The 27,711-nt window shown below is 42.0% G+C and overlaps 2 protein-coding genes across 4 annotated transcripts in view; one reads left to right on the top strand and one right to left on the bottom strand.

The window, feature by feature from the left end:
- Positions 1–12,512, top strand: tpd52 (tumor protein D52). Its single transcript, XM_049603333.1, is given in 7 exon segments — positions 1–362; positions 3,855–3,982; positions 5,107–5,255; positions 5,794–5,895; positions 7,942–7,990; positions 8,936–9,023; positions 9,026–12,512. Coding segments are annotated over 7 exon segments (675 nt in total). The 5' UTR covers positions 1–238; the 3' UTR covers positions 9,061–12,512.
- Positions 12,390–27,711, bottom strand: part of znf704 (zinc finger protein 704) — a 78,386-nt gene continuing 63,064 nt past the window's right edge. For all 3 annotated transcript variants that reach the window (XM_049603332.1, XM_049603331.1, XM_049603330.1), the window contains exon 9: positions 12,390–27,707. In XM_049603332.1, coding sequence (XP_049459289.1) covers positions 27,593–27,707 — 115 coding nt within the window. In that variant the 3' untranslated portion in view covers positions 12,390–27,592. The remainder of the gene's footprint in view (positions 27,708–27,711) is intronic.

The following is a 27,711-nucleotide window of genomic DNA, read 5'->3' as shown; positions in this document are numbered from 1 at the left end:
GAACTTCTGACCACCTGAACACCAATACAAAACCTCCTCCCACATACACGCACACTTGGATATTGTGTCCCTCTGTCACACACACACAACAAGAGTCCAGGACGCTGTAAACAAGGAGACACAGAGGCAGCACGCGCCTGGATCACATGCAGACAATCAGCACCCGGCTGCCTTTGCTTAGGTAGTGGTAGTGAGGCGGTGGCCACTCTGACCAGCAAACACACTACACGCTGTAAACATGGAGCCCCTGGAGGAATACCACTCTCCGTTTGACTTTGAACAAGGAGTCAATGCCAGCTACCTCTACCTCTCCCCGGCATACAACGACACACCGCCCAGCTCACCAGCTGTCAAAACCAGAGGTAATCACAGGGAGGAAAGGGAGAGGCTGGGCGGAGGATGTGTTGACTGTGTGTGTGTGTGTGTGTGTGTGTGTGTGTGTGTGTGTGTGTGTGTGTGTGTGTGTGTGTGTGTGTGCGTGCTGGACAGAAAGACAAAACACTGGTTTGGTTCATTGGACGGGAAGAATTTGGGGGAACACAAAGCTGAAAAGTGTGTGTGTGTGTGTGTGTGTGTGTGTGTGTGTGTGTGTGTGTGTGTGACAGTGTCTTTAGCCAATTTTCAGTTTACATTCATTAAGTTTTGAGAGTTCTACTCCAGAAAAAGTGTAATTATATGTCTAAAAATAAATAAAAATGTCTAAATGACCTTTACTTTATACTGTTATTATGATAATTTCATTGCACAACACTGCTTTCATCTATCTTGCTTTCATCAGTAAGTGTTTTACTCCTTTTTCAAAACCTTAAAGGCTCAGATTACTTCCATCTCTTGATATTTTTGGATAACAATATGGCCAAAAACTTTTGTCAAACTTCAGGCATGTTTCAGATTTATAGCTCTGCTCTTCTAATGGGTCGTTGTGGATTTGACAGTGACATGGAGTGAGCTGGTCATCAGGCAGAGCATGTTCGTCTAAGAGGAAATGAGCTAAAGCAGGGGGGTAGGGCAGTAATGTGGGTGGGTATGCAGTTTGGTAAAGCAAGCCAAACTTCTGCCGACACCCACGTATACAAACTTTCCTCTTTCTCTCTCTCTTCCTTTGTGTCTGTTTTTTCTCGCTCAGCACACACCTTCAAGGCATATATTCAGTTCATAGCTACCTCCACACTCAGATATACAGATCTCACATTGCCGCCTGCAGCAATGTAGTAAAAATTGTACAGATCAGATAACTCAAGTGAGGTGTCAGCCTATATAATCTGTTCTTCTCACCCCGAGGAAGGTCCAGACCTTCAGTGTAATCTTACATAAAAGCAGCATAATACAGATTATCAAAATAAAAGTACTATTTAATAAGACAAGGTATCCTCATACAAAGTTTGTATGACATCGAATGAATTAGCTTGCCACAAATGATGTTACGTTCTTAAGGTAAAGTTGAATGTTAGGTTTAGGCAAGTAAAGTTATGTAGCTTAGGGTTAGGAAAAGAAACATGATGACAGCATACCTAAAACTCAAACTCTTACACATGGTCCCCAACACTGGTCTCCTGGGGTAAAGTCCTGTGTTTGTTTGACCCATCCATCACCCCAACTTACCTCCTTTCGGACTTTCACTTTTTATATTACTTCCTCCTTTACTCCTATCAGCGCACTGGTCTCGTGATCATAGTCTTCCCCATTACATGGGTTATACATGAATTACTGGTTCATGATTCCATGGGTTATGTGCAAATTGTGGTGCATTAGTTTTCGTAGGTATGCGTTTGAATAGTGCATGAGAACAGCCTGAATGGTGAGTGAAAGGAAGTGTCCATTAAGGCCCATTTATGCTCAACGTTAAATACAGATCCGGATTCGGACAGAGCCTTCTGTCTGTGCTCCGCATTCATTTCGTCCATATTTCTGCACATTTCCATAAAGCTTACGGATACAGGCCAAACGGAGCAGTACCACCGGGAACCGTGGGGGCAGTGTTGCTGTCACTACCTGATACGTAGCTCTAGTGAGACACGAAGAAGAAATAATAATTCAATTTCTCTCATCGGCAGTACTAGAGAAAAGAATTCTCCGTTCTCCAGTCGCGATGTATTTAACGGCCTCACCGACCACCGCCTCCTAGAACGCTGCCTCTGTTTTTGTCTTTTATGCAAGAGGTACATTATCAATATCTCCTCCACAGTCGCCATGTTTGTTCTTGAGTTTGTTGTTGTCATAAACTTTTGACGCTGGGCTGCCCCCTGGTGGATATATTGGTTAACATCCATGCCAACGTAAAGGGCACATGGAAGTATGTGGGCAGTGAGGGTAACATCGTTTGAAACGGACGTATACATTTTTGTACATAAAGGGAGCATAAATGGGCCTATACACAATTCTGTCACAGTAAGCAAGTGTATCTGCAAAGTGTGTGTGTGTGCGTGTGTGTGTGGCTGTAAATGGCACTGCTGCATCATCAGTAATGGGAAGAGAGGGCAAATGGAAGACATGACAAAGATATGAGGGAAAAAGACCTTCAGGGCAGATAATGATGCTTCAGAGGAACAGTGGGGGTGGTTTCAGGACTAAAGGCTGAAAGACAAGTTCCACTCATTTAATTACCATAATGCCCACCTCTGTCTCTTCTGGTTTCTCTGATTTTGAGTTGAATCTCATTCATGTTTTGACAGAAATATTTTCACTTGAGAAACATCCAATCAGTGCTTCTTATTCCCATGGTATTAATCAATCTTACAGCGAGTAATGGCACAGTCCAGTTGTAATCTTATGTTAACAATATGATTGGAAGGCTGGGAAATGTTGCTCCATGAGCAGCTCTCTAGACAGTAGTGAGGAAATTCCACTGTAGTCTTCATTGAGCTTGGGAGTTTTGGGGTGTGACCTAAAAGAGAGAACAGAAGAATTTACAAGAACCTAGCGATACTGGTAGGCAGATTTTGTCTATTTTGGCCTATTCTCAATCTATATTTCAGTTTTGTTGTCCCCCCTGCTTAGGTAATGGCACAATCCCAATTTCATTTTTGCTAATAGTACCTTTTTTATGTATCCTTCGCCCACACCGATTCATCCAACTCTTTTTTCCTTAATTTTTTCACTCTAACCTATTCCTAATCTTTGTTTCATAATTTTAAGTCATACTCAGAATTCTTGAAATATGAGGGAAGGCCAGATAAGAAGAAAAATGATTTCAGATATAAGTTTGTGTCTCCATATTCCAGCTCAGTCCTGGCCCCAGCACATCCTCACTCGCTGTTGTCCTTTTGACTGACAGGTCTTAACAACGCCTTTGCTCTGTTCTCTCACGCTGTCTGAGCCCAGGATGTCTCCATCTAGAAAGTTCTTTGTATTATTGATGCATTGCTGCTCCTACTGGGCGCAGCTCTGTCAGAGACAGCAACATCAAAGACAAGTGTATTCACTGTATACTGTATGTGTGTGGAGTGAATAATGTGAGTGTGTGCATGAGAGGCAGAAGGTGTGTTGTGCAACTGTACAGTAGCAATAGCAATAGCTTCTGTCTTGGATCATGAAAGGTTTCTCGCTCTTGGCTACCACCTATCATCAAACAGCATCTTTACCATCCATAATTTTCCTACTCCTACTACCAGCTTCTTTTTCCTCCTCATCCTCCAGAGGAACACCATGACAGCTTGAGTTTGACAACCAACATCGGCCTCCTCTACCGTACCACCTGTTCGCTGTCAAAGAGCAAACGTGGGCACAAACATGTGAACATGTCTTTTTTAAAAAAAAAAAAGATGAGACTCTAAGAAGATTCTGCTGTCTCAAAAAGGACATGTGACTAATCAACTGAGGGGATGTATCTAACATTTTATTATTTCACCACCCAGGTTCCCAGCAGCTTCCGGACTCAGTCCCAGAGGTGGGAGAAGATGCAGTAACGTCTGTTGCTCCCTCTCCCCCTCCCCCCGCCATGACAGAAGAGGAGAGACAGGAGCTACAAGAGGAGTTGGTCAAGGTCAGGAGGGATCGGGGATTAAAGAGGTTGTGGTTCAGGGAGTCAAGATCAGGTGTGGGACCTGATCTTGCAAATAGTGGAGAAGGGTTAAAGAGCTGCCACACTGAGAGTTTACATGTAGAGCAGGCAGGGGGATAGCAACTAACTGGATTGTTAGAGATTAATCAATTAATGGTTGGTCTATGAAATGTTAGAAAAAGGTCACAATCGGCAAGCTAGCCAACAGACAGGTAGTATTTTGCTTGAGATAACATTAGTGAGCAAGCAAACTAAAGCCTAGTTCACATTACATGATTTTCACACTGATTTTGCGTCGCGGAGACTGTCGTAATCTTTTGAGTGTTCATACATGGCAACGTGTGTTTCTGTCATTGGGAGTCTCGCCAACTGCGTTACGACCTGTGTGTCCGCACCACAAGATTTCTCCACCGAGCCCTCGCTGACAGAGCCCCAGATAATGCGGTGACGTCACCAAACTGGGAGACGACACATTGTAAAGGCACGGATATTCTTCCCACTGTTGAATCAGATCTGCGTCCAGGGCCTAGGTCCAAACACTATGTGGGACGTATCCCGCCTCTCATTGGCTGATGCTCTTTGTCAGTCGTGTCACACTTTTCTAGCATGCCAGATATCTAGTCCCAGTCACAGACAAGGGCGACTTGCTCATAGGCTTGTTTACACATGAGGACTTGTCGTGGTAGACTATCTGCCGAGTCACCTCCGACCTAAGGTGGCTCTCAAGATCCTCTGCAATGTCAGAATCATGGTGAAAATCGTGTAATGTGAACTAGGCATTTGTTAGCTAGCTGTACTGTAGCTGTAGCTGCTAGCTGTACTCTTATTTTTACAGTCTATGGTATCTGGCGTTGGTCGCTTTGTAATGTTAGCTGATAATGTAATTCACAAATGACAAGCTAGCCAAGTTACCAGCCAGATCGGCGGCTCTATTTTGGAATAAACTACATTAGATAAGATAGATACTAAGATAGGTCCAGGCAGGACAAAGTTGCGTATCATGTACGTTAAAGAACTATAAAATTCTACATTTCTAACTGCTGGTTCCTATGCCCATGTGTATCTGTGTGTTTGTGTGTGTGTGTGTGTGTGTGTGTGTGTTGCAGGTGGAGGATGAGATCCTGACTCTGTCTCAGGTGCTGGCAGCCAAGGAGAAGCAGTTGGCAGACATCAAGAGGAAGCTGGGCATCACACCTCTCAATGAGCTGAAACAGAACATCACCAAAACCTGGCAGGATGTCACCACCTCCAACGCGTAAGTGCTAATGTACCACAGTATACTGACATTTGACATGAGAGTGCACTATATATTTTACTTGTACCATAGTTTCTCATTATGACACCATGCACATCAAACTTTCCTTCTTGGTTATAAGCAGTTACACCTTTTATGAGGTAATTTTTTGTAGTACTTTGTCCTTTGACCTCATGACTGATAGCTTTGTTATCCACCATTTTCCCTGTACTGAATGCCTTAAAAACATGGTAAATCGTCAGTGCTGGTGAGAAAGGACTCTATCTCTGCTGAACAATGAGGAAAAAGATGTCAGTGCTCTCAACAAACTGCCTGTAGCATGTATGGAAGTGTTTGATGGGTTTTATATTACAGGAAACGAGCAGCATTGTGATGCTTTCAGGCTTTTTAAAATGAAAAAGAAATTGAGGTTTAGTTCTGACCTTGATGCATCTCTTAGTCTTTGATCTCTCCGTCTCTTTTCATCACTTTCATATCTCCTCTTTTTGTTCCCCATCATCTCTCTCCCACTCGCTCTGTGTCCGCTCCTCTCTTTCAGCTATAGGAGGACATCTGAAACACTGTCTCAGGCGAGTTTGAAGGCCTCGGCAGCCTTCTCTAATGTGGGCTCAGTCATCACCCGGAAGTTCGAGGATGTCAGGTGAGTCCGTTAGATAACATCAGCGTGATTTTAAACATGATTGATATTTTGTGAAGCAACAAAATATAATTTGGAGACCACAGTATCATTTGATCCACTGAGCAACCTGATGATTTATTTCCTAGAAATTACCCGTGGATCTCAAAGTGTTAGTTAGGGCTGCATGATATGAGGAACATGTTGGATCAAGTTAGATATCGCAGTAACGATATTACGTGCGATAATTAAATAGATATAAGTGTACTCAGTTTTGCCTTTTTCTGCTTTCACTATACTGCTAAAATACAACAAATTGCTTCTTGAAATAAAAAAATAAAAGCAAAACTATCTCTAACATTCTTTTAATTGAACACATTGAACATTGAATTGAATACAAAGAAATATTTTTAAAAAACATTTAAAAGTGCTGTTTTCTACTGATAGTCCCCATCAACCAACTAAAGACATCCTGTTGATCTCCGACATCATCGTCTGCTGGCACAACCCGACTCTAATATCTACTAATACATTATTGTTAATATTTCCTGATTAAACAAGGTTTAAGTATCCAGCAACAGATTGCTTCATTTGAGGTACAGCCCCAGTTGATCCTCCCCTCCCCAGATCCTAATCTGTCTTCACCCCTGTCATCCTTCTTCTCTCTGGATTACTGAGCTGCAAACAAGATTATTGGGCCCCTCAAAGCACCAGTGTGCTGAGAAATGCAGCCTCACGGATGAGCCTCAACTTGGAGCTGGTGTGGTTGGGGGTGGGGTGGTGAGGAGCGACCTGACGGGGGTTAGAGGGGTGTGTGTGTGTATTTGTGTGTGTGTGTTTGATGACAAGATATTCCCCCATAATACACAGGATTAGCACCCACCCACTGTGTTAATACACAATCAGTCTTAATGGGATGAAGCAGGATTTATAGGATTTATGCACTTAGAACATATAGTTGAAAAAGTGAGGGCTCGTATTGTATGTTGTGTTTGCACGTGTGTCCGTCTTTCTCTCTTTGTTCTGTCTCTGTAACACTGTTTGTAATGTGCTAAGATGACCACTAACACCACCTTTCTTCTCCATAATGCTGCCGGACAGCATGCGCTCATTACAACACTCAGCTAGTATGCCTGTCTTGAGGTAAGGGGACGTTCGTGTAAATGTGACCGGCACTCAGTGGTGCCCTCTGAGCATGTGTTGAATAAAACATGAGAGAGGTAAAGGCTGCACAGACCTTTTAATGCAACACTAGAGAAAAGAGAAACTTGTTTGTCTGAATTTTCATCTCATAGATTGTGAAAAAGGTCTCAAGTGTAGCTTAAGGTTGCCATGAGCGACCACTGCTGAGAGGCACCACCTGTTTTGTCAAGCTGACAGAGGTCTAGCAAAAATCATGCCAAGAATATGGGGATTATAGGGATCATTGAAACCTGAGGCAGCACTGATGAGCTGTGAAACACCCACAATCAGAAATGTAGAAATAAGTTCTGTCCAGTTAACTTCACTGGTGTGAAGAGCATAGAAGGCAAAGACAACCAGAAATGTTCATATTTGTGAGGTTCGAATCACTAAATTTTTGGCACTTTTGCTCAAGTAAGTGAAGAACTAATCAATAATCCATATATGTTATGATAAATTGTCTGTCAATAGTCTAATTTAAATATGAAATATATTCATGCAAAAAAGTTGGCACAAGTCAAACAACTTTCTAAATGCTACAAATTGATACTTTAAAGGAAGTACTGTCACCTCCTCCTGTCCTGTTTATTCTGCACTCTCTTGGTTATGTTTTCATGAAAATCAACCCCTCTTAGCACCTTTTCAGTAGCACAGAATAGAACGGGGTCACTTTAAAATCCTGCATTGTCTGTGTGGAGTGTCAGATAACATGACCTCTAGAGGTGTGATTACAGTCATATCGTTCATCTTTCTGAAAGGGGTGACTTGTTGTCTGCATCTGCACTTTCCCAAACTTCTGGCAGAGTGTATCCAGTAAGCATGTCAGAGAAATTCAAACACCGTAGGACGGTCTGTGATCTTGTTGTTTTCTGTCTTTTTCTTTCACAGGAACGCGCCAACTTTCAAGTCATTTGAGGAGAAAGTGGAGACTTTTAAGGTAACTGACTGAAAACAGGACTAGTAGCATTTTCTGACATAAGCGGAAGGGTGTTAAAACAAGTGTTTAGAGACGCTCCTCTGACCTTGAACTAATGATTATTAGAACCTAAACATTCACCAGGAATGTATACAGGAAATGACACTAATTACTGACAGACCACTCTGGAGTTAGACCTCCAAACCACTAGTCGGCAGTGAAGGTTTCTGTAAAGTCCTGTAAAGTTGAGTTGATTCAAAATGCACATTGAACACACATTAAACACACATTAACACATAAGGCTTAATAGAGAAATTTTCAAACACAAGTACACAAATTGGCTTCACGATAACTCGCAGCATTCACAGACAAACACTTGTCTTTATCTGGACACGTTCCCCCACAAATACAACATGCTAATGTTATTAGCACAAGCCTATGGCATTTTACATTGTGTAAATTAGCCTAGCGACGAGCGGATCTCTGCTCATATGAAACCTGGATGAATCCCGAAGTATAAATCCCTGAAGGATAAATCACACACAAGACTTGAACTGCTTTTTTGTGGAGGCTTTACTGTCTTCACAATTTATCATTTCTTATCTGTGAAATTAAAGTAAATAAAAGCTTTGTTTCCACTGAGGGAAATGGTTTCAGTTTACAGAAATAGACAGGAGGTTTTCGTTGCTGCGACGTGTGGTTGCATTTCTGGGGAAGTGCACGACAGGCTACAGCGTAGGTTACGGCATAGTCTGTAGTCTCAACATGATAAAAAAATTTCCTCCGATTGGACCGGATCGGACCAGTCTCTTCCGGTTTAGGTGGTCACATGAAGCATTTTTTTACTGTGATGATCAGTGGACTATTAGGGTCCATTTAAACGCACCTTTTGATGTATTTGAAATTGTTTTATGATTCAATAATTTAATTGTTCTGCCTCATCTTTTCTCCTCCCCCTTTCTTTAGACCAAGATGAGTCCCTCAGCGTCCACCAGTAACCAGGACAGCGGCAGCTCCACCACCGAGTCTTTGCTCAGTCCGCCTGAAGCCTCGCCCACCCAGGAGACGCCAATGAACTGAGACCTGCCTGACCACTCCTGACCTCTCCACCCGCCCCTCCTCACTTGACCCTCCAACCCCCGGACCATCAGTACTCGCCCCCTAAACTCTTGTGTGCCAGTCTCCCTTTATTGGAAACAAGTGACTTACCACAGCCATCCTTGTGATCTAATTGTCTGGTCTTTTTTGTCTGACACGTGCGTTCACTTGTTAACTGGTGTGGAAACTGAAAGCATGGGATGGGTGCAGGCATGTGGTCTTGTGTCAGTAGTGTATATTTGAGTGTTTACCGGCTCGCTGTGGGAGAAATCCTCCCTGCTGTTTGACTTTCCTTTTCCTCCTGCACTCCTTATTTATCCGCCTTTGTCTAACCAGCAAAGCTCAGATGCCAAACATGCTCATAGTTTACTTTTGCTTTATCAAATTAACAGTGTCATATTTTGTTTGTTTGAGTGTAGAAAATTGCACAAATATATAGAGATTACGAACTTAATCAGAGAAGGATTTATACTTAGAAACTTACATAATAATAATAATAATAATAATAATAATAATATTATAAGCACTTGTTTTTTCTGCCTCCATTTTGGGGCCATGCTTGGTTTACAGTGGGTTGCCATTTTCGGGCCAATCTAATTTCCGTTTTCTTCCTTATTAATTTTAGGACACCACACAATCGTAAAGTAGTCTAACACTGTTCAGAATATGAATGTATGCCTTTTTGTGTCACATAGGTACGACACTCTGTGTACTTTAACCCACAGTGCTGAGTGGCTGATAGTGTGTGTCACAACCGCAGCCACCGGCTCCATCGCTGGTATTTCAAAAACACATTTCAGAATAAAAACCATCCTTTTTTCCATTGTTAACAGTCTGTCAGAAAATGATCTTCACGCTTGGATGGTTACAGGAAAACAGCCAAGATCAGCAGAACAGAGGCAGAGCAAACACACACAGCCAAGCTTTAGCCATGACCTGAGGTGAGAGTGAAATAAATGTGTCTCTTCCAGAGCCAGAGTCAATATTTAAACACTTGTCCATTGTTTCTGTGTGGGAGGTAACACCTAGCCTCCCCCCTTTCTGTGATACAGATAAAACTAAGGCAAGAGGCTCCACTGGGTGTTATTTTGTACACTGATACAGGATGATTGTGCAAAAGAGAAGGCTTAGTAATTTACCTTTAATGTACGAGTTTGAAATCTCGCGAGAGGACAACAGTGGAAATGTTAGAGTTGGAGAGAGGAGTGGCGGGAAGAGTTTGTTGTGTCGGAGTACAGGAAGTGTAGCTTCGTGTCATCTAAAAGATTTTCAGTGTCATTGCTCAATATTTAACTGATACCTACAACATGAAAAAGCTGGGAAAATACTAAAACAATAGCAAAGAGGCCAGATCAAACAAAAGGCAGCGAAAACTGTTTTATTTCTCTGTAAGGATCCATAATGTCATCTGACACCTAGAATACCAATCTGAGCCTGTCAGTGGCAAAAACAAGCACTTTTAGTGGACGCACATTGAGGGAGCGCTGCAGGGAGTAGGAATTGAGGAATGAGTCCTAAAACCAGGAAATGAGTTAGCATTTTCTCCCAGTTCCCTTCTCTCAAAGTCGTTGAAGTCATGCAACTGCAGTGTAGTTTGTTATAGCCTAACGTTAGCTTATTACCTAACGGTCAGTTTGTAGGTCGACCACTTTACTCCAGACTGAAATATCTGAAAGGGTATTTTTCAACCTGGACCCTATTCTCCTGTGTTTTAAGGGAGACAACAGTATTTGAAATTGGTCCATTATAAAGTGAGAGGGCTGCAGCCACGAAACGAGCTGCTGTGTGACCACTCGATGCAAAAGCACAACCTCAATGTATGTCCACTAAAAGTGCTTGATGTTGCCACTGACAGGGTCAGATTGATATTATAAGTGTCTGATAACATTATGGAAAAGACCCTTCAGAAAAATAAAACATCTCGCTGAAGGACTTCTGAAATCTTGCGAGATTTGACTTGGCAAAGAAAGACAACAGTGGAAACGGTGAGAGTTGGAGAGAGGAGTGCAAGGAAGAGTTTGTTGTGTTGGAGTACAGTAAGCATAGCTCAGTGTTATCAAAAGGATATCAAATGTCATGGCTGAATATTAAGCTTGTTGCTACAATTTGGTCAGTGAGATTTCAGAGCAAGCATTTTTAGTTGATGTGTAATAATGGTGCACTGTTACCATGAATGGTAACATCAAAGCCCTCTCACTCAATCCTGGACCAATTGTTGTCTCACTTGGACACATAAACCAAGCTGAAGGAGTTTCTCTTCGACGCTATTGCATAGATTGTCATAAAATTTGGCACAAACATTTGTGTCCCCCTCAGGATGAATTGAAATAATTTCATGGACACCCTAACTTTTCATTCTCGCACCATCATCAGGGATAAGTTTTTCTAATTGTCTGTTTTATGACTAAATACTAAAGCTGAGAACATTTGTGTTTTGTGCTAATTAGCAAATGTTAGCATATTAAACACTGAAGTGAGATGGTGAATATGGTAAACATTTTACCTGCTTACCATCAGTATATTAGTATTCTCATTGTAAGGCAGGTTTCAGGCTGATTTGCCAACAAACTCAGAGCACCATTCTACTAAAGCAGCATGGCTGTAGAAGGTCTTGTTACTCCAGATCTCTAGGAAATGGCACAAAATGATCAAAAGCTGCTTCTTTTAGTAGAGTCTGGGAAAACTGCAAGATTATGTGCAGTATCTCCTGGAAATGTTAAATGTATGAAAAGGGTAAAATCAGCATTATATCTTCAAGAACAGAACCATTTTCTTGAGTTTTGTAGAAAGTATTAAACTACTAGAGGGCTCCTTTCACCATAGTGGTCTGATATACACAGGGCCACTTGACTATAATTTGAAGGGCAAGCAGAGCCAATCTGAACACTGCTGAGGTTTCCTCTGGTACACACATGAACGACACAAGGATCTAACACAAATTTCACACACCCCTTCACACAACACTTGTGCTGTGTTTGGGCACGACCAGCCTGGTACAAGTCTTCCCCTGCTGGTGGACGTGTGGCTAAACACGAATGTGAATCATCTTCCCACTTAATCATTAGTGATGCAATTTGCCACACAAGCTGTGGATCAGCGTCCCGGGAGAACAGCACATACAGGCTGAGGGGGCTTTCTGCTGTTAAGATCTTGTTTTCACCAACCATGACACAACTGTGGTCGCTGCTCTGAGCTGACAGAAATGGATTTTAAACAGTACAGTTTCTCATGTCCTCGTGTAACATCACTTTTCCTGAAGTGACCTGGTTGACTGAGAGCATTTATCACAGACATGAGGATTTTATTTGTGTTTAGTCATACAACACACACACACACACACACACACACACACACACACACACACACACACACACACAGGATGTGTTTGTTCTTTAATTGGAACCATGGAGTGAAGACATGATCTAATTAAAAAAATACCTCTGAAGTTACCTTGTTCTGAGTTCTATGTAAGGAGGAGCTGAAAATGGGAATTTACTTGACTGCAAGGGGAGTTCCTCAAATGCAACACAACACTCTTTAAAGATGTGACATCAGTGTGTATAATATGGGGACACATTTGATTAACCCACAGAAGGTGAAAAAAAAAAAAAAAAAAAGAATATGTTTGAGGACAAAACAAAACCTAATTCAGCTGCAGTACCTCATCTGAACACAAGAGGGCAGCCAAGAACATGAGCAACGCCTGATGGCTTTATTTTTCTACATCCAGACTGCATCAGACTGGAGAGAGGACTGACCTACAGCTGAAATAAATAATAATAATAAATAAATAGATCTGTCTCTCCATGAGCCCACTTCGAGGAGGATAAAGAGGGGATACCTGTTAGAAAATGTTCCTAAACTGCCTCTCACTGAGCACTATATAAATCTTTAGAGGAAGTTAAAACAGTTTCTGTTATCTGACATGAGAAAGTCATGGTTGTGTAGTTTTTTGGAGGGGTTTTCCAAAAGGACGGGGGTTGCCTGTTGCGTATTTGATCAAGAATGAGTTCATAGAGAACTTTGTTTCAAGGGCTTGAATGTTGTATGTCATCACTACAATCAGAGAGGCGTGAGTAAAGCCTGCAGGGGAATGCCATCTTGTTTACAGCTGGGGCAAAAAGAGAAGTATAAATTTAGATGTAACTAAAAATATGTAAAAGTCTGTCACTTGGAGTCCAGTGGGGAATTTGAGCCTTTGTTGATCCATTAAGTAATGTAGAAAAAGATGTTGCGTGGTTATTGACAAAGGTAGGAATTCAATTCAATAAAACTTTAATTATTCCAAAGGAAATTCTTGTGCCAGAGAATGCTTCAGATTACAGTAACAACAATTAACATTCACAACCAGTAACAACCACAACAACTGGTGGTTTCCCCAGGTCAGGGTCACTCACAAAGCCCAGTTTTAAAAACAGTAGAGTATTAAATATCTGGCAAAATATTCAAATATACAAGATAAGAAGTGTTTTCAAGGAGCAGAAGCAAAAATCAGTTTCTAAAGTAACAATAGAAGCAAGATAAGTACAAGAGTTACTAATAAATGAACTAAAATGGTGGAACAAAGTAGACTGCACCTGATCAATGATATTGTGCTACACTGACAAGAGATCATGGTATTGAAAACTAATATTTAACACGATGTGGAGAACATATTGGGCAAGAAATTGAAAAGTAGTAATGTGCATCAAATAAAGTAATAGTGTAGGTGAATATAGGAAGTAATCAATTACAAACAGTCCCATTACTTGAATCATTTTTGTGTAATATTTGAGGGAGATTCTTTCTTTTCAACCTGAATTAAGGCGTAAATGAAATCCTTACTGGGCTGAGATGAAGTTTTTCTCCTTCATGAGGTAATGTCTTAATATTCTGATAAAGAACAGTCACTGTTTTGGAAAGTATTACGAAGTGGTAGAGGAAGTGGGACTCAGATGTTTTACTAAAAAAGCACATGAGAAATTTTGTATGATGAGCAAAATGTACTTGGAATATGAAAAGTGAAAACACTCATATGCGGCATAATTACCTATTATCCTGTAGCCGCCTGTTAATGTAGGCTTAATGAATGATCATCATTAATGATGCATTAATGTGTAAGCAGTGTGTGCAGGTGAGGCTACTTTAAAGTGCTTTATATACTGTTGGGTAGTGTCAATCAAAAGAATGCATCATTTTATCAACTGATCATGTGTTAAGTGTGTAAAATCTGTGTCTCAAAAGTAACTAGTAACTATAGCGGTCAAGTAAATGTAGGCTGGACACCCGCTCTACCAGGTGAGCTCGTGAAATAAAGACACAGTGACAGCAGATAACAAACAGCTGCCAAAAAATCTTTATTCAGTTTCAACCAAATGCCTCCAGAGTCTTCCAAGTCACACAGATCGCCCTGGAGAAGGTCTAAACTGTACACCGAGTCAAACAACAACAGCACCAGAACGCAATTTTGTCAGAAAACACCATTTACAACAAGAACAATGGCAGTTTCTACACACAGAGATCAGATAAGAAAAGAAAAACCTTGTACAGAGGTTAACAGTCAGTGTGGATTGATTCTTCTTTGGGAAAAATCATCATATATTCATAGAATTCATTTCATTATATTGTGAAAAAGAATATAAGAAAACATCATTGGTGCGATAGAGTATATTTGTGATAGAACAGATACATATTGCAAGTGCTTTGTGTTGTGTGTCAACAATAAAGAATCCCATATACAGACTGAATGTGTGACACTGACGACTGTCCATGTGTGTGATGTGTTGAAGCAGGCCTTGTTTTAAATGTGCAGAGAGAACATTCAGTTCAAACATGGCTTAGTTTGTGTGTGTGTGTGAAGGCAAAAAAAAAAAAAAAAAAACTTCAGAAATTGTCCCAAATGACTTCCCATCACCCCGACAGTGAGCATGTACATGCACTTTGATGTACAGTATAAAGGAATATTTGATGTTTTGGGAAAAACATTTAATTCCCCTTCTTGGTAGGAGTCAGATGAGGATTGATACCACTCTCACATCTGTGCGCCACAACCAGTGAGCCGTTAGCTTAGCTTAGCAGAGAGACTGGAAACATTAAAAACTGCTAGCCCGGCTCCACCCTACTAGTTCCTCTCAAGGCTTGGACATACTTTCCACATTGAATGTCCATAGACAGCTACGGTCACGTGCATGCGGTTGTATTCATAGTACAACAGATGGCCCACGTCAGGCCCTGGCAGTAAATGGAAGGGCTGGGAGGAGAGTTTACCATCCTCCTGAAACTAAGAAGATGCTGCTGAGTCCCTAGTGAGAGTCTGTCAAATATCCAACCTAAACCTAACTTCACCACAGTGCAGCTGCAGCTGGCTTGTTTGGACTGGACCAGAGTGTGGAACAAGAGATTGGAGCATGCGCAGTCACTGTGCAAACCCTCACAGACATGAGTGGATGATGAGATTTACGTCACACAGACCAAAGTGGACCCTCGCACTTGCTTAGTGGCGCATGCACCCAAAATTGTTCGAATGCCGCCTATAAAATCACAAAGATGATCCAGGGATAATTGGCACTGTTGCCACACTGTGTGGTCCTTAGAGCTGGCGCACCAGAGACTTAGAGCAGCCAAGCATAGCCAAACGTCTTCCATTCATTGGCCAAACAGCTAACTTCCGCTAACTTAAATTAATTGTGAAGCTCTTCTAGACTTCCGAAATATTATCAGACCGAACGAATCAAATACTGATAGTGAAACGATTCATTTTGCAGGGATGTCACTTAAACAAATTTATCTACTGATATACGGACGTCTCTTTCACCATGTAAGTCAATGGGAAAAAGTCTTTTGGCTGCAGAACCCCGTAAATTGCAGTACCACTGTTTGGCCACTACGAAAATTGGCTTCAAAGCTCAGCGCTCTTCCTGGGGCCTGTTGTGGACACGTAGATGCATGTTAACTGCAGGAAGGAAAACATAGTTCAGTTTAAAGGTGCTGATAAACAGATTTTGTTACCTTCAGACAGAGCCAGGCTACCTGCTAAGCTAACTGTCTCATAGCCACAGGTTCTTATTTTAAGTCCAACATTAGAGTGGAATCTTTTCATCTAACTCAGCAAAAGCGCGGATAACCGTTTAATCCACACATTTCAAACTATTCAAAGTTCGAGCTCTTTGAAAGGGGCAGGGTTCCATTTGTTTCTACAATGTCCACACAAAACTGGGATCATACAGTTGTGTCTTTTTCCATAATCAGTCCCTATTTCTCCTCCTGGTGACCTGTAGCTCAGAGGAATGTCGGTCAAGGTGCAAACAGACAGAGTATAATTTTGGCTTTCTCAAAGCCATATCTTCCCGTTGCAACAGCAGACATCTCTCTTTATCACGAGTTTACAGATGTAAAGAGCTATATTGCTCGTATTAAACTGTTCCATATGTGTCTCTTTCTTCCTCCTCTCCCTCCCCCTTGCTTTGAACCTCCTGTGCCCTCACAGTGAGGGGGGAAGCTACTGATTTCATGGACGGCAACGATTCTTATCAACCGAGGTCACAGATGGAGCCTGTGTATGTGGGCTGTTTTTCACCGCCCTCATCAATTATTCAATGACTCGGACACACGCGTACACATAAACAGCTCCCCGCGCTCCACTAAGACACCAAACATCCTCTGTGAGCTCGATTTCCTCTGCACCTCGACCTGCTGCTCGACGGCGCAGACAGACACATGCACAACATGTGTCTACAGCCTGGCTAAGCATCTCTACATTACTGCATCATGTAAAATGTCAGTGGACTTCAACCGGATGTGAACTTGTGTTTCGCATCATAAACTGTGGGTGCCTCACATCTCATTTTGGTCATCTGTTGGAGGGCGATGTGCTGCAGATGCCAGTGTTTATAGTCATGAAGCACACAAGCTTTGGTTGGTGCGAGAGGTTTATTATTCTAGTTGATAATGCATGAAATATGACAGCTTGCACATTGAAACGTGTGCATTTATGGCCACAGGAATGGCTCGATCGGGGAGTAGGGGTGCGCACACACACACACACACACACACACACAGCGCACAGTAAGCTTTTATGCTCACACTTCCCTCACATAAACAGCAAGCTCTTCACATCATCACAGGATGAGACCTGAAGCCACAGGGACATATGTTGAGCAGCATGGGCACATATTGCCCTGATGACATGATCTAACACACTTGGCTTTCACACCTCTTTCACTCATATTGTTCCTCTGTGTGTGTGTGTGTGTGTGTGTGTGTGTGTGTGTGTTTTATCAGCTTATGCATGAGTGCAGTAAAAGTCGTCCTGCCCAAAACGTATTTATGAAAATTAAAACACAGACGACAAATGTTTGCAGAGATATTTAGCTGCGTATTAATAAATGATGTTGATTGACATGAATGTTGAAAGGTGGGTTGAAAAAGCAAATTTAGAAACATCAGGCAGCGTCAACCCTTTCGGCGCAGAATGATAAATGCTGTCTCATTCGTCCTGCAGTCATGAGACACCAGGCTCATGAAAACATACTGCTTCTGATGACCCAGAAGAAGTACACCTGTGGGACTCCTCCAGACAGTTTTAAACTGTCGCCCAGACTTATTATCTCCACATCAGTATGAAATAAGCAGAGAGGTGAGGAGACGCTTCTGGGAGACTTGTGTTCTTACTCGAGCTAAAGGTCTTTGAGATATGAGCACTCTGGTGTCGTAAATAATTCCTCAATCAACCTTGAGCAAAATGAAACTTTCTCCAAAGGGGTTGTTTGGACATTTCAAGCAAATGATACCGACTGAGGAAAACAAATTTAGCGATATCATGCCACTGTCAACAGTTTTAAATGTGTTCCCTGTTTACCTAAATGCCACATAAAAACATAGGAATGAGTCAGTACTTAGGGGAAAAAGACTGAAAGGCTCATATCTGTAGGCTACAGCAAATAGGCCTATGTAGCTGGAGCCAGCAGCTAGTTAGCTTAGCACAAAGATGGGAAACAGGGAAACAGCCTGCTTCTGATAAAAGGTGATTAAAAGGTTAACTTCTGCAGCTTACTAATTAAAGTGTGCAACATTTTACGAGCTGGACTATTTCACTACCACGACTAGTAACTTCCTGGAGTTGCTGCTAGATGGCTAGCATCTCAGAGCTAAGAAATAGCTTCACACAAGCCACCACATGACAGCGAATTGCTGTTTTTATATTAAGATTTTTGTATGGATATATACAAAGATATAATTTGTGAGTTTTAAAGGTGCTAGTTTGTAGATTTTAATATATTTTGATGGCCAGGCTAACTGTTTATGCTAACTAGCCGCTGGCTGTGGTTTCATACTTTTAATGCACGAACATGAGAGTGGTATCAACCTTCTCCTCTAACGCTCAACAGTTAACTTAAGAAGCCTATTTCCCATAGATGTATAATAACAACTAGTAACTGAACCCCAAGATAGCGCCTGTTCAGTCCAATAGCGGTTTTTAGCTTCCTGGTTTACTTTCCAGGTAGTCGGCCCACTGAATATAGCGCTCCAGCAACGAGTTAGCATTTTAGCACTCTGGGTTCCCTCGTCTTAAAGTCAGCAATTATTCTTTTTACGGCTTTTTGGTTAGATGCCTGAAGTAAGGTCTGTGGTTGACACAAGCTGAAGAGACGTTCACGTTTTTCTTCTACGACATAAAATATGTCAGTAACTACTCCACTTCTGAATTCTGAAGCTTTTATGTACGTGTTAAAAAAGGTGCTTGCTAAAAAGAGGCTAAATGAGACTACAGATCGTAATCAGGAAGAACACAGCTTTACAGCTTCGTTCGTGCAACCGTGATGTAGTTTGTCCATAGCCTAACGTTAGCTTTTTACCTCTAGCAATTGCATTTCCAAAGTGGTGTGAACCAGGAAGATGCTAATCTCTATGTCGGCCTACAGGAAAAACCTCATCCGTGGAGCACTCTACATGAGCAGTAGTGTTTGTCACTCAGCTCATGGACTTTGCATTGTCACAGATTTTTAAAATGCTTTCTCAGCTCAAGGAAAGTTTTACAAAAAAAAAAAAAAAATACGATAAAGAGTCGTAATTAACATTGTTTGCATTTTGAAGTGTCCTTTCAACAGTTTTACAGACGTCTCCGTAAAGAGTAAGTGCTTTTTGGAGCACAGGGGATTTTTTCTTTGCTGCAATACCACAAGTGACCACTGGGAAAAATTGGAAGCTAGGCTAGGCAGCATTCCTGGGGACCTGTGTTTAATGCACAGACATAAAAGTGGTATCAATCTTCTCATCTAACTCTCAGCAAGTAAACTAATAAGCGTATTTCCCCATATTTTCTCAATACTTTGAAACAAAAGTCAAACTGACACTGCTCATGAAATGACATCCTGAGCTTCACCTAAGCACAGAAATACCTCCAAAACCACCTCCCCTGTTTATGTTCGACAAATTATCTAGTGTTGACATTTTACAACCAGCTGTGTCACCTACTGCGCTGTCCATGAACAGATCTGGAGAAGGACAATGTGTTGCATCTACAATTTAGTTTACAGTCTGGAAACACATATCAAACATGTACATTTAGAGGCTTCAAAAGGATATAAAATGCAACATAGGCTACTGTGCAGGCCATGTCGGGGTGGAGAGCAGCCGCATGCCAACTCAAGTCTTGAACACCGTAGTGCTTGTAGTTACCATACTGCATATGGTGTAAGCAATACACCCTTACACATATTTCATATTGTTTGACAAGTACCGCATGGTTATGGCCTCATCTGATTCCACACAGATGGAAAATATAATCCTTTTAAAGCTCCCTGTGTGTTTTCAGCAGAGGGTCGGGGATGCAGGTGGAGATAAAACAACTGAGACTTCGCACTTCAGACCTCTTCATAACTCCAGCTGGCAGCGTTCCCACCACTGCAACACTCGCTGTGAGATGTAGGCTTTAGTGCACAGCCTCCTCTAGCAATCTGTCTTCCACAAGCATCCCCGCTAGACTCTCCTGGGCCTGGCTAACTGTTAGCACACACACAACAAGGATGGAGAGAGCTCCACTCAGACTGTGACAAATTGGTCTGCACCAGCAGGGAATCACAGGTACTTTCAACTCTCTTGTACTGATTAGAAAACATGAGACACACACATTTCTTTTTTGGGGTACCAATCTTGAGTTTTGAAAAGCACAGTATAGTGTGCAGGTGAAATAAACGGAAGCAACTCCGGCTGCTCTCAACCCCTGTCATGGACGCCGAAGCACAAATAGATCACATTTATATAAAGTCATCTATCTCATAATTTTCTTATTTGCATGCACATGCAGTATTAAAAATACAGTTAGACCAGAGCATGTAGTATATATACTGTTTGAAAAAAGTGTAAAAATCCAGTGCGACAGTCATTGAGTTCTTGAGGTCTAAATGATTGTAATCAGATAAAACAGCCAATGAGATGATCCGGTTTAAAGTGAGGGCGGGTCTCTGTGTTGCATATTTAAGTTGAAGGAGCTGAAATACCTTTTAACATTTTGGCTTTTTAGTATTCTGAATAATCACACCCAATAATAGAATTCAGGGCTGATGAGAGTATTTCTCGTATCTCTATCTGCCTCATTATCATTCACCCACCTTCGCATAAAGCAGGTTCCTGGTGGAAATCACTTAGCAGCTCCTGCGCTAAAAACGGATCATCTCACTGACTGTTTCACATGCCGTTTGCGGAATGAGGCTTCCTTGATTTCCCAAACATTTTCTAGATTGCACCACAACAGCGATTCTTCACATCGACACACATTTATCCACAAGCCCTTGTACAAAAGGGAGAGAGAGGAGTCATGTTTGGGAAAGCAAAGAGAAGGGAGGAGTAACAGACAAAACACATTGAAACACAGTTATCGTCATAAGTTTGGATCAAAAAATAGTTACAGAAAAAGAGTAGAAAAGTCACTCTTAGACCATTGCAACATCTTTCCACAGGGGCCAAAGGGGCCTCTCGACACAACTCACAGGACGTTTCTTTGTATCACAAATCTTTGAGTTATAGGTATAGAAAGCAGAACTCAGACTAGCCAGCACTAGAGACATTCCATCATGGTCGCTGTGTGGCCCTGCATATCACAGCAACACACCTCCACACACAGTTTCTAGACGGCAACTAGTGAGGTCCACTCTAGAAACTCTACGCTCATCAAGGCACATTCAGGACTCCTATATTCCTCCGAAGATAACCACAACAGGGCGAGCAGCTCCTGGAAACACATACGGACTTTATAAATCATTAACATTTGAGGGGAAGCCCCGACAAAAACTGCCACAGAGTGTTTGCAGAAGCCATTTCAGCCCTCCTCCTCCTCCTTCACATTCCTGAATGAATGAAGAATGGAGGGTCCCTCCTCTTTTTATTGACAACACCACTGCCCTGGACCCGGCTCTGGATAGGAGCAGAGATGCATAAACCTGCCCGTCAGCATGGTTGCCATGGAAACTAGCCCTACAGTCCGTGGGATCTGGACACTTTGAAGACGTGCTGCTACTTTATCTACACTCAGGTTCACACGAGGCAATGCTATGACTACTCAGGTGTACTCGACTGCACAAGTCCAATTACATTTCCACGTGACTCCACAGAGTGCCACCTGCCGTCACACTATTGTTGGGTGGTATTTCTGCAGGACACAGAAGGGTCTGTGTGTGCAGGAGCTGCAGGCCAACGGGGCCGATAACAAGCCTGTGGGCATCTGTTCACACGCTTTATCGCCTGCTAGAAGTGGGTGGCCGCAGAGCTGAAGAGGCCTCCTGACTTCAACTCGAACTTTAACGTCTGGAGCTGACAGTGCAAATAAAAACAGATTTTTTTTTAGAGTATTATTTAAGTCTGGGATGTCACATAATATACTGACACACACTGATACTGTAGCTTAGATATACTGTACTGTACTGCAGCTTATAATCTGTATATACTGTAGCATATATTGACCTATACTTGGATGATATAAGGTGTAATAAGTGTCAGCCTCTTGTCACAAACAAGTCTTGTCATGTATGAAATATTGATCTCAGGTACATAAACAATGAATGCTTATAAAACTGTCAACATATGAACTGCTGTCAAAGCCATCACTGCTGGACAACCGTGCATGGACATAACATGTCTGTGTGTGTGTGTGTGTGTGTGTGTGTGTGTGTGTGTGTGTGTGTGTGTGGACATACACATCAAGGGCCCGTCGTAACTCACAGGAACTGATTTTTATACCATCTGTAAGCAGAATAATGCTATCTTGTTTTATTCAGCTTATAAATCACGACTGAAAGCTCAGCCCTTTAATAGGCGGCAGCGGAGGGGGTAAACACACCAGGGAACAAAAGCCAGACCAGCCGCTCTATTTGAAGAAAAAAAAAAAAAAAGTCCTCATAAGTATTCATATCACTCTCACTGGAGCAACACGACCGCCTATTGTGGCTCTTTGATACCACAGTTTTAATTCTGCTGTGCGAACATGTTTATAATGGCAGGCCGTTTTGCCGAGCTCGTGTTTGGCTGCTTACTCCCCCCAGGTTGCTCGGCTTTGAGCTCACTTCTGCTCTAATATGAATAAGATGATCAGATCAGGAGCACAGTGCCACATGGCGTGTTTGGCATCATTATGGTGTCAATTTGGGAGCAAAACATATAAGAATCATGATCCCTTGTTTTCTGTCAGTTTCGCCCAAAAGGAAGGAAATTATCCAATATCCCAAACGTCGCACAGCATGTTCACATGTGGGTACGAATTAGGTGTCTAGTGAAAATGACAATTTCTGCACTTCTGAGGAAGAATGGAGCTACAGGTGATTTTATATCACGCTTAAAGGTCCAGCATGGAGGATTTGTTGACATCTAGTGGTGAGGTTGCAGAACTGAATCTTCTCCCGTGTGCCAATCGTGTAAAAGGATCACAGTGGGTGACTAAAGTCAGTGTTTAGTTTGTCCAGTCTGAACTACTTTAGAACAACATGACAAACTCTGTGCAACATGACTGTGTTAAGAGAACTGTGTATGACGATGCCAAAAAAGGTAAAATGTCGCATGTAAAATTACTCAGATGATCGGCACTGCTTCAACACGGTGCGGCACATAGAGCAGGTGCCCTAGACACTTTCGCAAGCCAAGCCAGCTAATTCCAATTTAGCGCTCCGCTATCTTGAATGGGGATAAAGTGATTCATTCATTTGGCTTTTCTAGATTTTCCAAATGTTATCGGACCAAATGGATCAAATCCTGATGGTAGAACAAGTCATTTCAGGGGGTTTGTGATACTCAAAAAATGCATCCACTGATTTAAAGACAGCTCTTTCACAATTTATGTCTATGGGAAAAAGTCATTTTGGGCCCAATGGCATCATGTGATGGTTTAATTACACTATTTAAATTGGCTTCAAAGCCTGGCACACTTCCTGAGGGCCTGCCGGGGCAAAGGACCCGCCTCATGTGTTGATATAAAGGGCTCATTCTAAGTGAATGAAAACACTTTGATTCTTAGTTTCAGGTAATCATAAACTAATGAATAATAGATATTCCTGCCAATAGATGCCTTTAAATCCTACACACTGGACCGTAAAAGGCTAATTTGTCATGGTCAATTTAAAACATAGAAAGTTCTACTCAACTCAGGGCGCATTCATCCACTCCCTCTGGAGCTTTCAACTGCATCACATGGTCTTCATGACGAGACTGAATTCAGATTTAGTGCTTCTTCATGAAATGAAAGAGACATGTAAAGATGAATATCTATAACTCTGACAACCGATAAAGACTCAATCTGCTGATGAAGACTGTGTGATACGGTTGAAGAAGAACCAGCGAGTAAATGGAGCTTAAACTGAAAATGTTCAGCTGTTTCCAGGGTCAAGAATGGAGTGTTGAATATTATTGTTGTTTGGGGTATACAAAGTACTCCCACACTCGCACATGAGAATTTTTTTACAGTAACATAATACAAAATATACTAAAATCATATTCAGTGAAATTCTGGGGAGACAGCAATGAGCACTAGTCACCAAAACAAAACCATCAGAGCTGATGAGGAAGCAGAAGAGAGCACAGAGGTTTCGGGGCAACCCACTCACTAACTGGCGTTCGGACACTTGGTAGGCTTGAGGCAGGGTGTTTTTATTTTCATGTTCTACAGCATAACATTGTGTACAAAATGGAGTAAATATCAGAGGACAACAGCACTGCATGGGAATATAGCACCTCCATTTCTCCCCCGAGAGAGGCCACAGCACCAGTGTGCACAGTATGTGAAGACAGACCTGGGCTGGGTGGTTTTAAAAAAAGCCCCTTAATGCTAAGGCCATCTTTGTGCCATTGGCGGTGAATGGGACCAAGATGCTCTCAGTACAACGATGCAGGCCAGGCCACAGTCCACAAACAAATTCCAGAGTTCCTCACTGAGGAGATGGATGGGTTTGAGAAATATGGCAGCAAATATCCATTTGAGAACTTCCCTAAACCAGGGTGACATTAGCTTATTTTGGCCAAATCTTACTACTAGCCATTTGGTCGACACAACGCTGACCTTAATCAGCATCAGGAGAGAGCTTCTTTTAAAATTAGCTGCCTGGAGATGCTGCCATTCAGAGAGCACCGTGCTTCAGTGGCCGCCTGCACACTTTGCCCGGGGCTCCTTCACGTTCATACTTAGAAGCGTGTGACCGAACACGTGAGCGCAAACACACCGAGATGTCAATCAAACTAATTGCAAGTGGGCCTGCGCGGCACCACGAGACGAGAACTGGAAAAAGATAAAGGTTTTAATCAACTGTGGATTTCGACCGCTTAGCAGCGCCGGCAGTGGGGAGCGTGACGTGAAGGAGCTCCAGGCGGGAGCGTGCGGGTCACACTCACTGAAAAGAGCATAACAAGCTTTGCTTGCTGTGAGAATTATGCCTGGGCTCCCTCCTGCAGTTAGCCACAAAAAAATCCTTCAGCAGAACATGAAAACAAAATCCATATACAGTATATATTCATATATATATGAAAAAAAATAAAAACAGCCAAATCAATGTCTTTTTTTTGCTCTGAATTTAAACTCCAACATGTTTTTTCTTTACATATATATAGATTTGTCTTTTCTTAAACAATAATGCGTTCACATAATACAATGGCAAATCAGTTTGGAGATAATCTAAATATTTCTTACTGAAACATCGATGTAATGACATATAAGAAGCACAAAGATTTTTTTAAAGAGTGACTTTAAGGCTATCCCTATATTCAAAACAACAGTAGCCCGACAGGTTGACCGGTACATTATTTCCTCACCCAATGTCGTACATGAACCTGTCTTGTTCATAAGGTGGCAAACGTAATGACCGAGGTAACTGGCCATAAACACGGAGCTTAGCAAAAGTACACAAATTACATATATACATAAACAGACACAAAAAAAAAAAATAGATATCGACAGAAACAGCTGAGCAAACATAACAGAGCTACGATTTTCAGGTGCAGAAGTACTGTACTGTGTTTTAAATGGCTGAGCGTGTGAGTTTATAAGCTGGTGTTGGTTTTGAATAATTCCGGGGTAAAATACTAATCCTGTGTGAAATGCCAACAAAGATTTCAGCGTGCATTCAAGCAAATTTCATATAACGCAGAGAGTAAATGCAGAAACAGAACCACAACGTGCCTGTTGGTAGAAACATTTGCAGGACACTTCTATCAATATCAGTACGCTGTAATAAAGTGGAGCGCAGCCCCGGGTGACAAAGAGTTGGTCCATTTATCATACAGAGTGAACATCTGTAAACCATTTGGCCTCTGTGATTTTGTTTCCTGCCTTTGAGCCGACAGGGAGGCTGGAATTCAAATGAACACATTCAAATGACAAATCAGATATTTTTACCTCAGCAGTAACAAGGTTACATGACAGACACGAGGACTTAAGCTTTGCTTGCATGTTGCCAAGTGTATAAAGTGTGCAGTGCACATTAAACAACGAAGGAGTGACCTAATCAAGTGCTTAGACCTTATTCTACCAAAACTCGTGGAGCAAATGAAGGTTCAATAGGGGAATATTAACTTTGCTCGTTTCCTTTTATAATAAGTTGGAAATGAAAAGGGCCAGTGGAAGATAGGAACATTTTCAACTCAATAGAAGAAACCACAAAAGTGCTTTAAGTTTTCAGCCCTCCTCCTTTTCAACAGATCATCAAGATGCGCCCGTGTGGCGTACGTAAACATAAAGATATTTTGTTTCCTTTGGGAAGGTGTAAAAGTTAGTTGAGGAGGAGGGCAATCTGTCTCTCTGTATGTGGTCAGAGATGTTTATCGTTTTATGGCCTCGCGCGCTGCTGACTTCACGCTTCCAGTGCTGTCAGGAAGGTCTTTTAACACACTTTCTTTAGCAGGTAAACAGTCTTGGTTTCACCGAAAGAGAGAGAGAAAAAAAATTCTACATCAACAACAGTAAACATGGCACCTTAACAAAAACCAAAAACATAAAGAATAAGATAAAGAAGTTTTTGGTTGCAAAGTTGTCATGTGTAATGAAAGAGAGAAGCTATTGAGACTGTGCAGTATACAGTATATAACCCCAAGTTTTAGCTGCTGGTTTTTGCTTTCTTTAGAATCACATCCCTGATAAAACAAAGAAAATGAATCAGCTGGGTAAAAAAGTGACATAGAAAACAGTTCCTGTCTTCTGCTTTGATTGCGTGGTAATTCCTCTGTGTGTATGCTGCTTTTTTCATGTGGTAAATCACCGGCATGGTCCATCTGCTTTCCCTGACTGCAAATTGTATCTTTTTTGCATTGATCATTCACCTTGTGTGTCTTTTTTCCTCACTTTCTCTCTACCTGCCCTCTCCGGTGCCACCGTACATTCCCTCGGGGCTGTCAGGAGTGAAGAACAGGTGAAGAGCCGGGAGAGGCTGTGATGTCGGTGAAAAAAGATCACCTCGAAACATCCAGAAATAAAACAAGAGATGGACACGTTGAAGGAAGAACAAAAACTGCGAGCATTACCTCCATGCTTTTCTCATAACGTTCTTCAGAAACTGCAGCAAAGAGGCCCGTTCTTCTTTTGGATAAAAAAGTGAAGGTTTTTTTTCTCTTTTGACAAAACACACAAAAAAAGCTTTTGGCCTTTTTTCCGGACCCCTTCTTTGACTAGACTTTCCATTTAAAAACCAGAGCTTTACAAAACATAGAAAGATGCAACACTGAACCCAACATAAAAAACAGGAGAAATATTTAGATCTATTTTTTCTTTACACTGTTTAGCTGCACTGGGGTTTCCCAAAACTGGGAATGGTGGGAATGGTGAGGCAGTACTGGGAATCCTGGACGGCAATTTAAAAGGTGACTCCGCTGTCCTTTGGTTCCCTCCACAGCTGGAATGGTTCAGTGGAGCTGAGGAGAGGGAGGGGTGATGACAGGGGCGGAGCCAGAGCTTGACAGACAGTTGTGATTTTGAGTTGAAGAAAACCAAATGCATGCAAAATGACGCCCCTCCCCCTTTCTCTGGCGAAAGGCAGCAGTGCCCGTTGGCGTGGCGCACTGTGAAGTTGGTGGGGGCGACGCTCAGTCGGTGAATCTCTGGCAGGCTTTTTTCCAGCGGCAGGCGGTGCACCACATGTCGCGGTTCTCCATCCCGTACACCTTACGGCACTTCTTCCCTTCACCGCGCACTTTCCGACTGA

The sequence above is a fragment of the Epinephelus fuscoguttatus genome, linkage group LG17 (assembly GCF_011397635.1).
Source record: "Epinephelus fuscoguttatus linkage group LG17, E.fuscoguttatus.final_Chr_v1".
In the NCBI taxonomy this organism is placed as follows: Eukaryota; Metazoa; Chordata; class Actinopteri; order Perciformes; family Serranidae; genus Epinephelus; species Epinephelus fuscoguttatus.
Note: the sequence above shows the minus strand (reverse complement) of the source record. Positions and strands in the feature narration are given on the sequence as shown.